Genomic DNA, 13,570 nt, shown 5'->3' with positions numbered 1-13,570 from the left:
AGGAAGTTATGTTTCTTCCTTGATGTGCCAACACTAAGTATAAGTGGAAAGACCAACTCACTAAAATGGACTGGAGATGAAGTAATGAAGTGAAATAGCAAGGTCCAAGCTTCCAAAAAAAAGCCTGAAGTGAGTCTTGTTGGGCTTGGTTAATAATTGCATGGTTGTGTTGCAGCCCAGCAGCTGCAGCCACAGTTTATACAGGGATCCATGAATTTACTGAAATCCTTGGTGTGCATGAGATGATGGATCTGGCTGGGTCAAAAGACAATTACATTACACAAATCAGGAAGGAAAAAGTGGATAGGTTGCTGGATTAAGACTAAGATAGAGCAGCCATCACATTCGGATATGGTCTTGCATATAATCAGTTTCCTCCAGACAGTACTACCAGTTTATTTTGTCTTTAAATATATTATAGATTAAGGCCTTTCAACTGGTCATTCTGCAAAAGCTTAGTTGTGGTATATTAAGTCTTTGGATGCTGATTTTGTTGGTTGATTGTGTCCAATTATGTGATGGTGAATTCCTACAGATGTGCATTGGAGATTATCTGTCACTCATTCACAATCCATCACATTGTCAGGATACCTTACTGCCTAAACAATAGTAATAACGAGCACAGTTAAATACACAGGTTCATGCTATCCAAAGCTCAACCATAAGTACAACTTTATGCCAATGAAGAATTCATCCTTCATTGCGGACAAGAATCAGATTTCTCGGAGTTTGAAACACAATTTCAATACCACAGCATGATGCAAAAATCTGAGCAATTGCTAAAATGACATCAAGTACCAGAGGAGGCGTTCTGGATGAAAGGGCAGATATTCGATCTGCGTTTCCAAATGAACCCTGCTGAATTCGACATGTCTCAATCCATGAATGAATAAGGACTGTAGTTGCTCAAGTGTGTGACTACATTTTATTCTTTTTTTCAAAGGGGAATGATGAGGATGGTGAGAGGAAGTGAAGATTTACACAGATTGCTTTAATTTACTGTAACAGTATACTGCCCTCTGCTGCCCACCCCAGCCAATTCCTGCTCAATAAACATTCAAACACACCCATCAAAAATGCAATTGAGCAACATTTTTAGGGACTTTCTGCCATGATAATAGACCTCTACACTGTTCTTCCAGTACTAGGCTGCACCGTGGTAGAGTTGTTGCCTTCCAGGGACACGGGTTCAATCCTGGCTACAGATGCTGTCCGTACGGAGTTTGTACGTTCAACCCGTGGCCTGCATGGGTTTTCTCCGAGAACTTCGGTTTCCTCCTACATTCCAAAGGCGTACAGGTTTGTAGGTTAATTGGCTTGGTATAATTGTAAAAACTATCCCTAGTGTAGGATTGTGTTAATGTGAGGGGATCGCTGGTCGGTGTGGACTCGGTGGGCCCATTCTATAGTTGCAGAGGAGGGAAGGCAGTGTTGTGTCTGGTTTACACATAACCTCTGCTGGGGTTCACCAATCTATTCCAGTAGCAACAAACAGTTAGACTGGAGCTCCATTCAGTTCATTAAAACATTGGATTAGCTGTTGAACTTTCATGGAGCGGAGCCTGGGGTTTCAAGGCATTTCTCCCTGAACTGGGGACACGTTGTTATTTAACTAAACAATAATGCAGTGAAAATCACAGCCTCTTCCCTGAGCCCGACCTGGATGTGCACCATTTCCCCCTTCCCCCCCCTTCCCCCCCCCCCCCCCCCCATCTATATTCCTGCCTTAGGCTTTAAATGTCATGCCTGTTCAACCCTTATCTCACTTTTAGTCTTCATCACTGGCCTGTGTTCAATCACCTGACATTCAACCCCCTCCCCCCCCCATACCTGTATCCACCTATCATTTGAAGCACTCCACCTATCTTCTAGCTCCCCCCCCCCCCCCCCCCCCCCCCCAAAACTAGTCTGAAGGGCCCCAATCTGAAACGTTGCCAATCCATGTTCTCCAGAGATACCTGCCTGATCCACTGAGTTACTCCAGCACTCTGTGTCCTTTTGGGAAACCAGCATCTGCTGTTCCTTGTTTCTACACAGTAGGCCAGTGGTTCCCAAGCTTTTTTTGGCCATGCCCCACCTAATCACCTCTAAAATCCTGATGCCCCCCCATGTGGTGATATATAATTCTTATCATTTAAAAAGTGAACTCCGTTTCAGCTGAAGAAGCTTAAAACGCCAATACCTTGGTTGTAATAACTACACAATAAAGACCTTTTTTACCCCAAAAAAATTATTTACTCAAAATAACATCTGAAACATAAACTACATATGTTTACCTGATGGAAAATCCAAAAAAATAAAAATCGAAAATTTGGACCCAGACCTCAGTTTGCCCCCCTTAAAAATCAAATTACCCCCCTGTGGGGCGTACGCCCCATGTTGGGAACCACTGTAGTAGGCTCAAAGGATTGGCAAAGCATCTTACAAAAAATTTAAGATTTAATCCAAATTCTCTCTCAAAAGTATGCTTTCCGTTTTATAGGTCTGAGCAGATGTAATGGTGGATTGATGTGTGGTTGGTTCCCTTGTAGAGATGTCTTTAAAAACACGAACAAGATCATTTAAATTAAAAAATCTAATCCATAATTAATGTTGTTTTATTATTTACAGACAAAAATGTACTGACATTCTCCAGGCTTTTATAGAAATGTATCATTAAGAAAAAGGTTTAAACAATGGGAAATAAAATGTATTGCACCTCGTTGGAATACTGCAGTGGTTGAGGACAATACACTGACTTCATTCTACAAGTGCATTGAGCCACTGCTTCAAAGAGGCAGCCAGTATCATCAGTGACACACATCACCCTGGCCACGCTCTCTTTCCACCCCTGCCATCGGGAAGAAGGTACGGGAGCCTGAAAACTGTAATGTCTAGGTTCAGGAGCAGCGTCTAGGTTCATGAGCAGCCTGAAATCTGTAACATCCAGGTTCAGGAACAGCTATTATTATTATCATTATCGCACTATATCTGTTTATTTATTGTGTATATATGGTCTATAGACACACTGAACTTTTATCATCCGTTATGTACTATGTCTACATATTCTGTTGTACTGCTGCAAGCAAGAATTTCACTGTCTTATCTGGGGCACATGACATTAAAACTCTCTTGACTTCCCAACAATCATCAGGCTATTAAACACTACAACCTCCAAATAAGCTCCAAACTACATAGACTTGTGAGGGGGGGGTTGTTTTTGCATTATTATAATTGCTTGCTTGTGTTAACTAATGCCCCTGTCCCACTTAGGAAACCTGAACGGAAACCTCTGGACACTTTGCGCCCCACCCAAGGTTTCCGTGCGGTTCCTGAAGGTTGCAGGTGGTTGCCGGAGGTTGCAGGTAGTGGAAGCAGGTAGGGAGACTGACAAAAAACCTCGGGGAACCGCACGGAAACCTTGGGTGGGGCGCAAAGTCTCTAGAGGTTTCCATTCAGGTTTCCTAAGTGGGACAGGGGCATTACTTTTTGTTGCTTATTATGATATACTACATTTTAATAGCTGTTGTGCTGCTGCAAGTAAGAATGTCATTGTTCCCCTTTTGATTGTCAACACTCTATATTCTTGAGATTTCAGTAGAATTTTTCCACAACCTCATTGGAATGTTTCCCTTCAGGTACGAAGGGAAAGGTTTCATTAGTGCAAAGTCAATTTTTATTTCTACGGTGAATTGTTTGCTAAGATTAAAAAACAGAGGAACTTATTTATTGTCAGCTTTAAAACAAGTTTCCTGGATCAAAAATCAATGTTTAATATGAATTTGCAAACTATTGAGAATTTAAATGTATCAGCAAACTGGTTAATATAGAACGGAGTTCAACAAATGTCAATGCATTCAATGTATTGAGAAAGTATCACTGAACAACATACCTCTTCGTCCTTCTGGTTAATATCCACATTCTTAGATGTAATAGCTTTACAAACACGATCAATGTTATTCTCTATGCAGTGATCAAAAATTGTTTTGTCTTCATCCCTGCAAAATAAAGGAAGTCAAATATTTTAATACAGGCTGCATGGAAGCACAAGCGAGATGGCAAAATGATTGGAAAAGTGTTTAGATGATGGATGACAGAGGTGGATATAACCAACTTCCACATCATAGTCTAGACAAAACCATAAGACCATTTACCTTACACTTCTCCACAAAATCCTTATGAAAATACAATCCTCATCGTTCAGTTGCAGGGCTTCAAGAGTTTAACAAAAATGATTTTAAAGAGGTCGCGTTCAATTCAAAAGATTCTGGATTTCCCCTCAGCAGTATTTTAAGGTCAGTCTCAGCTGACAATTCATTGAACCATATGGAGACAACTGCATTATTCAGACCACTAGTACTGTAATAATAATTTAAACCAAGCTTCTTCTGATCTATACTAAAAGTAAGCCACCAGTTGGTAGTTCCCTGCTTGACCAACAACGTTCTCTGAACTGGTTGCAACTTATTATGATGACTGATTGTTGTCACATGGAGGTACCAACTAATTTGAAAGTCAATGTCATTTGAATACTGTTGGTGTTATGGTTCTTGCAGAGCTCAAAATTAATGGTTGCCCGGGTGCCAATGGCCACCTAAAGTCTCGCCGGGCAACCTAAATGCCGTGTCATTTTGCCCGGCTTGGCAAGCGAAGGAAAGCTTGACTGATGTGGACAGCATAGGGCCTGATGCAAACTGTGTCGGTGTTTCTCAGAGAGCTCCTGTCTTATCCTTGTTCCCTGCCTTGCCCTGTGGAGTTGCTGCTTGTTTGTGAACCAGCGGCTCAGGCAGCGGATTGGCGTTCAACACCGCTGCAAATTGTTCTGTTGCTGTTGTTCCCTTAAAGGGCCTGTCCCACTTTGCGATTTGCTTTCGTCGACTGCGGAGCATCAGTGATGGTTTTAAAGGGCGTCGGTCACTGACGCTTTGCAGTCACCGAAAAAATCGCAGCGCGGGACAGGCCCTTTAAGGGAACAACAGCAATAGAACAATTTCAGCAGTGTCAAGCACCTGTCCTCTATTCCCTTCTTCCCTTCCCCCCTCTTCCCTGTCCTTCTCTATGTCCCCCCCCCCCCCCCCCCCCCATCTCTTCTCTTTCCTAACTCTCCCCCCCCCCCCCATTTGTTCTCCCCAGCCTGTGACCAGCGATCCTCCGCACACTATCCACACACACGCTAGGGGCAATTTATACACCTTTAGAGTGCGGGAGGTAACCCTAACCCTAACTGTTGATAAGCTTGGTAGTGAATTGTTGCGTGTGTGGGATAGTGTGCAGGGGATCGCTGGTCGGTGTGGACTCGGTGGGCCGAAGGACACTGTGTTCTGAACTAAACGTGACACAGGGGCCCCCAGGGGTTGGACTCGAATCCCCAATATTCTGCATGGGAACTAAACTGTTACCCACAAATTGTCCCAGTGGCAGATCTCTCTTCCAATGGTCTCTCCAAACCCCCAGAGGCAGCGGGCTTTTCAACTGGGTACAGGCAATGTTGTCAATGTACCAGTGCCTCGTCCTGCTGCCGGCCACTGAGTCTAAATACCCACCACCCATTTTGAAGCAAGGCCAGGGGCGGGGTTTGTGGGGGTGGGGGGGGGTTGTTGTTACCAAAGTCTGCATTTATCCCATAGTCAATGTTACTAAAACAGATGACGTGGAGTAGACTTTGTCCAGTACTATTAGTGGGATCTAGCTGTCACAGGCTGGGTCCATACATGGGGGCGTCGGGGAAAGGGGGAGAGGGGAGGGGGTTGGAGAATGGGAGAAGGGAGTGAGAGGGGTAGAAGGGGATGTGAAGGGGGGAGAGGGGAAGGGTAGGGGGAGGGAGTGGAGAAGGTTTTAAAGGAAGGGGGGTGGCAGGGGGAAGAAGGGGGTGGAGAGGGGAGTTCAGTCTACACTCACTGAATCCATCCCTGTGAAAAGTTAGAGACGGTGATTTGGATCTGGAAGCGGACCAATACAAAATAAAATGGAACGATTCAGACATCTTTTCATTTGCACAATTGATATTATTGTATTGATTTTAATATATTAATGTCTAAAATCCATGCATTGAAGGAAGAATATTTTACAGCCCATCTGTGGACACAAACCCCAACCCTATCCGGGCGTCACCCACAGGACAGCATACGCCAGTGTGTGACAGGGCGCACGATATGATGAGGCACCCAAATGTCGCCCTGGTTTTTGAACATTCCAAAATCCTGGGACGACAGAGACACCGCGCGTCACCTGCAGGCCACTACATGCGTCACGTCACGACCCGACCACGACGTGACAACCTCTTTTCAGGCTGTCGCTGAAAATGTCGCCCAAGTGGGACAGGCCCTTAAATCCCTCACCCCACGGGTGAAACTGCAGACACATGCCTGCGTTTGGTCCATAGCCCTCCAAACCCGTCCGATCCATGTACCTGTCTCTGTCCCTGTCTTTCTGTCTGTCTCTGTCTCTGTCCCCATCTCTGTCTCTGCTCCTTCTACCTCTCTCTGTCTCTATCGCTTGCCACTTCTCCCCCACTTTGTCATCAGAAACCCACCCCGAAATGTGGGCATTGAAGCTCCCCCTAATGTTCCAGTGTAGTGCCAAGTTGCTGCCATGTTGCTGAAAGGGTTGTTGTGGCACAGCATGGTGTTCCTGAAGTCCCACACCAGAAGAGCTACCCAATATCTGCCCTCTCCTTCACCTCGTCCTTACCGTACCGGCAAGTTCAGCTGAGGCTGAGCGAGGCTTCAACCGGCTGAAGACCACCATCAGAAGTTCCCTCCAGGACGAAAAGGTGACTGACCAGCTTCTCATCATGCTGCATGCCAGTAACATCAAGGACTTTGATCCCCAGCCAGCCATCAGCTTGTGCCATGCAGGAGGGATGAGGACAAGGAGGCCTGACACGGGAGAAGACCCAGCTGCAGCATCTGCCTCGGGACCTCACCCTGACAGTGACAAGTCTGGTGAGGAGGATGCTCTGCTCGAGAGCGACTCAGATGACAATTAAAGTGACTTTTACATGTATTTGAACAGCTCTGTCTTTACTTTGCTTTTCAGGAGATGGTTTAAATATCAAGCAGAAAAGTTACACAAGTTCTCACAAATATAATGTTTCTGTTCATTTAAAGTTGATATCCCCCCACCCCCCAAAAAAATAAAATAATAAACACTTCAGTCATTTTTATTGCCCTTCTGGGCGATCTCACTTGTCAAGTTCCATGATTGATTCAATATAGTCACCTACTTCCACGACTTCTTAATGGGCACAGAGTAAAAGAGGTACAATGTACATTCAAAAGGATGGTGTAGGTCTGGTCAGGTAATAATAATAATAATAACAATAGTAACAAGTATGTTACAAGAAAAAGAAAATCAAAGTACACTTCCATTCTCTTTATTTCTTTTAAATTACAACATCCTAGAGCAGAAGAGATATATTATGTATTTATTTTTCCCCTCTTGATGTTGTTACTGTGTCTACCTTCAAAGGTGTCAAACAGATCGATTCAATTCTTTATCAACTTACCTTGCTGTGACTGGGCACAACAGATTGATGATTGAAGATTCAAGAGGAAAATACCCATGCTATGGCCATGTCATGATACTTTTCGGTCCTTCACAGAAAACATGCTTGCATCAATCTATAGTGTGCATGGTGAAGCATATATGTTACCATGGTCCAGGATTTATTGACACAGGTTGATCATACGCTGAATAATCCAACCACATTTTTGTTTGGAAGTGGAAAGAAATAATAGCAATTGAATTCATTGCAACGTGTAAAAATAGTGAGATGCTTATTGTAATTTTGCTGCATGTCATTGTGGTATATATCATGTCTTGATTGTTGAATATGTTTAGTTTGTGACTTTATTTGAAACAGAAATAATATATGAATGGTTCATTGAGTATAATTCCGACTGGTAACTACGCACTTCTTCCGAGCACATTATCGCACACGTCATGTAACCTGTCTTAAATGACCACCTAAACTGTCATTCGGCAACCTAAAAAGCTGCCTAGGTTGCCAGGTTGGCAACAGTGAAAAAAAGTTAAGTGAGAGCCTTGTCTTGGGTTATATGATGAGGTTAATATGGTTTAAAAAATGGACCAGGTGAATCATGTATCATTCAGCTCCTGGAGGTATCTTTTCACCAATTTCCCTCTGTCACCTGTAAAAAGGTAGAACCAATCGATGAGCATCAGGATGGCGGACAAATGTCAATTCCTTCTATTTTATCACTTTGGATCTTGTTCAACATAAATGAAGGCCTGGCACAAGGGCTCATGTCAAAAGAGTGATGCATCAAGATGGAATCGATGAATACGTTGTTGAGGCCGCATTTAAAATGTTCAGTTCTGGGCACCATGGTGTAGGAAAAACGTTGTCAAGCTGGAAAGGGTACAGAGAAAATTTATGAGGATGTTGCAAGGACTCAAGGGTCTAAGCTATAGGGAGAGGTTGAGTAGACTGGGACCCATTCCTTGGAGCGCAGGAGGATGAGGGGTGATCTTATTGAGGTGTATAAACGCATGAGAGGAATAGATCGGGTAGATGCACAATCTCTTGCCTAGAGTCAGCAAATCGAGGACAAGAGGACATAGGTTTAGGTTCTGCCGAGATGCTTGCTGGTATTAAACACCCTTCAAAACAAAACATAAAAGTACAGAAAAGAATGAAACTCCTGTCAGTCATTTCAGCCGTTCAGTAGCACACAAATGCAAACTCCCTGATCTGTAGAACAATCAGCCATGTGATTAACTGGCAGGTAGAGCAGTAAAGAGCAAAGGTGAGAACCTCACATTTTTCCTTCATTTGTTTTTGACATGCGAGTAACACATTGATGCACCTAGTTCATAAGTCATAGGAATAGAATTAAGCCATTTGGCCCATCAAGTCTACTCCACCATTCAATCATACTGATTTATCTTTCCCTCTCAACACCATGTTCTGCCTTCTCCCCATAACGCTCGTCACCCCCTACTAATCAAGTTTCTATCAATCTCTGACAAAAAAAACGACGACTTGGCCTACACAGCCGTCTGTTTTCTCAGATTCCACAGATTCACCACCCCCTGACTAAATAAATTCCTCCTCATTTCTTTTCTAAAGGTATGTCCTTTTATTTTGAGGCTGTGCCCTCTGGTCTTAGACTCCCACTAGTGGAATCATCCTCTCCATGTCCACTTTATCCAAGCCTTTCACTTTTGGTAAGTTTCAATGAGATCCCCCCTAATCCTTGTAAACTCTAGCAAGTACAGGTCCAGCGCCATCAAATGCTCATCGTACATTAACCCAATCATCCCTGGGATAATTCTCATATATCTCCCCTGAACTCTCTCCACAGCCGGATGCTCTAGCTGTGTGTTGCAGCATTTAGGATAATACAAGTATGGAAGTTACGCCAGAGCCAAAAGATTTCCTTTCATAGAGTCATAGATTTCCTGGGGAGAACTATAATGACCACCTCCATTTCAGTGTAACTGGGGCTCAAAATATCTTTCTAGATTTTTAAGATTTGTCATGGAAAGATCCAAGCTCTCAGTCTCTGGGCTATTCTTTCAGTAACGTACCCACTCATACATTGTCTGTTTGTTAACCTACAACAGAGGAACTTTGTAGTGACATTTCTATTCAGTTGCTTCAACCAGTGTTTTTTTTAATCCAGAAGACCCGTTGTTGGAGGTAGACATTGACAGAATGAGAAAGGCGAAAGACAATTTCTCCCAATTAGCCCTTTACTATGTAGCCTACTACAGTAATTAACATTTGCACACATTACTTTAGGTTTCAGTCTTAATTACAGGTGACCTTTACACTGGTGTGAAGGGTGTGACGTGATGCTACTATGAGTAGTTTGCCACAATATAACCTGTTCACATGCTCTATTCCTTATTCTTGATCTATCTTAGAACATAGAACAGTACAGCACAGTGTTTGTGCCAAACATGATGCCAAGCTGAACTGATCTCATCTGCCCACGAATGATCCATATCCCTCTATTCCTGAAAATCCATGTGCCTTTCCAAAAGCTTCTTAATTGCCACTATAGTCTCTGCCTCCACCACCACTCCTTACAGGCCCCCACCACACTGTAATAAGTGTAAAACATGTGCCCCACACATCTCCATTACATTTATCCCCTCCACCTTATAGCTATACCCTCTAGTGATGGCTTTGCCACTACACTCAATTGACTGACTGCAAAAGTCAATACCAATATCAAATTACATTGTACATAAATTACTCTATTTAATACAGGTGCACACCAGGTTATTGTTCAAAGACATAAGTACAAAGTTTAAACAGTTTGGAGAAACGAGGAACTGAAGGATACTGGTTTACCAAAAAAGACACAAAGTGCTGGAGTAACTCAGTACAGGCAGCATCCCCGGAGAACATGGATAGGTGACATTTCGGTTTGGGACCCTTCTTTCATCTAATCAGTTGATTCAACCAATAATCTTTTTTTTAAATTCAGATGATCCATTGTCGGAAATAGATAGCGACAGAAAGAGAAAGGGGAAAAATGAAAGAAGGGGCCCGACCTGTAACGTCACCTATCCATGTACTTCAGGGATGCTGCCTGACCCGCTAACTTACTCCATCTAGTACCTTGTGTCTTTTAAACAGTTTCTATCCTGATAACATGGTATGGTGGAAAGCATCCATTGGAAGGCAGTAGTTTTGTTTAGTTTGTGTATAATATTGTCTTTGAGGTATAATAAAAAGGTTTTTGTTACGTGCTATCCAGTCAGTAAAAAGACTATACATGATTACAATCAAGCCATCCATAGTGTACAGATACAGGATAAATGGTTTAGTTTCAGGATATCGTTTAGTGCAAGATAAAGTCAATTGGTGCAAGATAAAGTAAAGAGAGAGCTAGATAGAGCTCTTAAAAATAGCGGAGTCAGGGGATATGTGGAGAAGGCAGGAACGGGGTACAGATTGGGGATGATCAGCCATGATCACATTGAATGGTGGTGTTGGCTCGAAGGGCCAAATGGCCTACTCCTGCACCTATTGTCTATAAAGAAAGTTCAAATGTCTCCAATGAGATAGATGGGAGGTCAGGACCGCTCTCCAGCTAGTGAGACGACGGTTCAGTTGGCTGTAAGAAACAATCCCTGAATCTGGACGTGTGCCTTTTCAAACCTCTATACCTCTTGCCTGATGGGAGAGGGGAGAAGAGGGAATGAACAGGGGGTGAGACTGGCCCTTGATTATGCTGCTGGCCAACATAACAGTAACAAGAATAAAACAAGTTCATGTGACTGTGTATTGCATCATAGGGAAAATGTAATTGTGAGAAAGACCTGTCAATGTAAGAATGAATGACTGGGGTAAACAGGAGGCTCAACCTGCGACTAATGTGATACTGCTGAAAGATGACACATGAGAAGAACATGTTCAAGGCTGAGTCCACATAGGATTCCTGCAATAGTTATTGTTTATGTTGAGACATCCCTGGGGAGAATTTTTCACTTAATCTATAATTATCTCTCGGCTTTAATCACTTCCCTACTTCAGAGGCTACAGTGCGCAGGCTGCAAGAAAGCTCATTAACTTAGCGCATCTCTTCTCCCCTGTCACTGCCGCTGTTTAATTGCAATGTGTGAATATTATCTATTGCCACAACTGTGATTTTATTCATAATAAAGAGGAGGGGGGTGAGGGCGATGTGGAGAGGGTCTCCAAGGCACAAGTCACAGCCGATTCACAGCTTTTTAATTATTTTGTGGCCAGACGCTTCTTGCAAGTTGAATAAATTGGTAACTGAGTTTATTCCCTCTTGTACCCAGATGTCAATTCCTGAAAAGGGTTGGAGGGGGAGGGTGGGCTAGGTGGCAAAGCATTCGATACTCTGTGTAATGTGTAAATAGCCCTCCATCCCGCTGATAATTCAGGATGAGCTGCCAAAACAGTTCATCTGTCTGTCAGAGTAACTAATCAGCCCATCACGAAGACTCGGTGGATTAGCCAAGATTGGTCCCAGGGTCCGGTTGGCTGCAGGAGTCGGTGGTGAAACAGTGCGTAGTCCAAGTTTAGTTAGACGTGAGGTCTGCTACAAAGGTTGGAGGCTCGAGACAGATTTAAATCTTCCCCCAAGCGTAAACTGTTAAGCGAGCACTAAATGCAACAATCAAACCCATACCACAGCTCAGCTATTCACTGAGAAGGCCAACTTAGGAGCAACCTCAGACACTCAATTCATAAAACAAACAATTGCAAAGATCCTAAATGGGCACAGAGTGCAGGAGTAACTCAGCGGGTCAGGCAGCATCTGTGGAGAACATGGATAGGTGACGTTTCACAGGGTGTTGGAATAACTCAGCGGGTCAGGCAGCATCTGTGGAGAACATGGATAGGTGATGTTTCACAGAGTGCTGGAATAACTCAGCGGGTCAGGCAGCATCTGTGGAGAACATGGATAGGTGACGTTTCACAGGGTGTTGGAATAACTCAGCGGGTCAGGCAGCATCTCTGGAGAACATGGATAGGTGACGTTTCACAGAGTGCTGGAGTAACTCAGCGGGTCAGGCAGCATCTGTGGAGAACATGGATAGGTGACGTTTCACAGAGTGCTGGAGTAACTCAGCGGGTCAGGCAGCATCTCTGAGAACATGGATAGGCGATGTTTTGGGTCGAGACATTTTGTGTAAACCAGCATCTGCAGTTCCGTGTTTCTACCTTTTGGATGTCAAGTTCCTTGTGTCTGTGCAGCAACTGATATACAGTGATGAAAACTGCGCTTTGAAAAATCAATAAGACATTTATTTGTGAACTAATTTACAGTAAGCTGTTCTGCTTTGCAGCACCCTCACATCTTTGAAGACCCAACATTTTGACTCTACTCTCCACAGATGTTGCCAGGTCCACAAAGTTTTTTAATTTAGTTAATTTATTTATTATTATCATGTGTACTGAAGTACAATGAGCAGCTTTTGTCCACGTGCTATCCAGTCAAAGAAAAGACTGCACATTATTACAATCATGCCGTCCACAGTGTTCAGATAAAGAATAGAGGGTGCAACATTTAGTACAAGATAAAGTCCGATAAAGTCCAATTAAATATAGTACAAATGTCTCCAATGAGATAGATGGGTCAGGACCACACTCCTGGATGAGAGGACCATTCAGTTCTCGGATAACAGATGGGAGAAATTGTGCCTGAATGTGGAGGTGTGTGTTTTCAAACGTTTGTACCTCTTGTCTGATGGGAGAGGGGACACGAGGGAGTGACCAGGGTGAGATTGGTCCTTGATTATGCATGCGGGTGACCTTGCCGAGGCAGTGTGAAGTGTAGATGGAGTCAATGGTAGGGAGGTTGGTTTGTGTGACGGTCTGGGCTACGTCTACAACTCTCTGCAATTTCTTGCGGTCTTGGATGGAGCCATTCTCAAACCAAGCTGTGATGCATCCTGATACAATTCTTTGTACGGTGCCACTGTAGACGTTGTTGAGGGTTGTTGGGGACATTAAGATTTCCAGCATCTGCAATTTGTTAACCTTCCCCTCGCTACTGTTTGAATCCTTACACCAGGAAGGCTCTCAAACTTGCCAGTGAGAGTGGGTAAAACTCTTGCTTTCCCAAAAATATCACTT

The 13,570-nt window shown here is 43.5% G+C and overlaps 1 protein-coding gene across 5 annotated transcripts in view; it reads right to left on the bottom strand.

Moving 5' to 3' along the window:
* The window catches only part of LOC129701277 (acyl-CoA-binding domain-containing protein 6-like), a 462,001-nt gene that overhangs the window by 122,677 nt on the left and 325,754 nt on the right, over nt 1-13,570 (bottom strand). For all 5 annotated transcript variants that reach the window (XM_055642438.1, XM_055642437.1, XM_055642435.1 and 2 more), the window contains one exon: nt 3,872-3,977. In XM_055642438.1, the coding sequence (XP_055498413.1) occupies nt 3,872-3,977 (106 nt within the window). The remainder of the gene's footprint in view (nt 1-3,871; nt 3,978-13,570) is intronic.

The sequence above is a fragment of the Leucoraja erinacea genome, chromosome 10, assembly GCF_028641065.1.
Source record: "Leucoraja erinacea ecotype New England chromosome 10, Leri_hhj_1, whole genome shotgun sequence".
In the NCBI taxonomy this organism is placed as follows: Eukaryota; Metazoa; Chordata; class Chondrichthyes; order Rajiformes; family Rajidae; genus Leucoraja; species Leucoraja erinaceus.
This window is presented reverse-complemented; position numbering and strand designations above follow the sequence as displayed.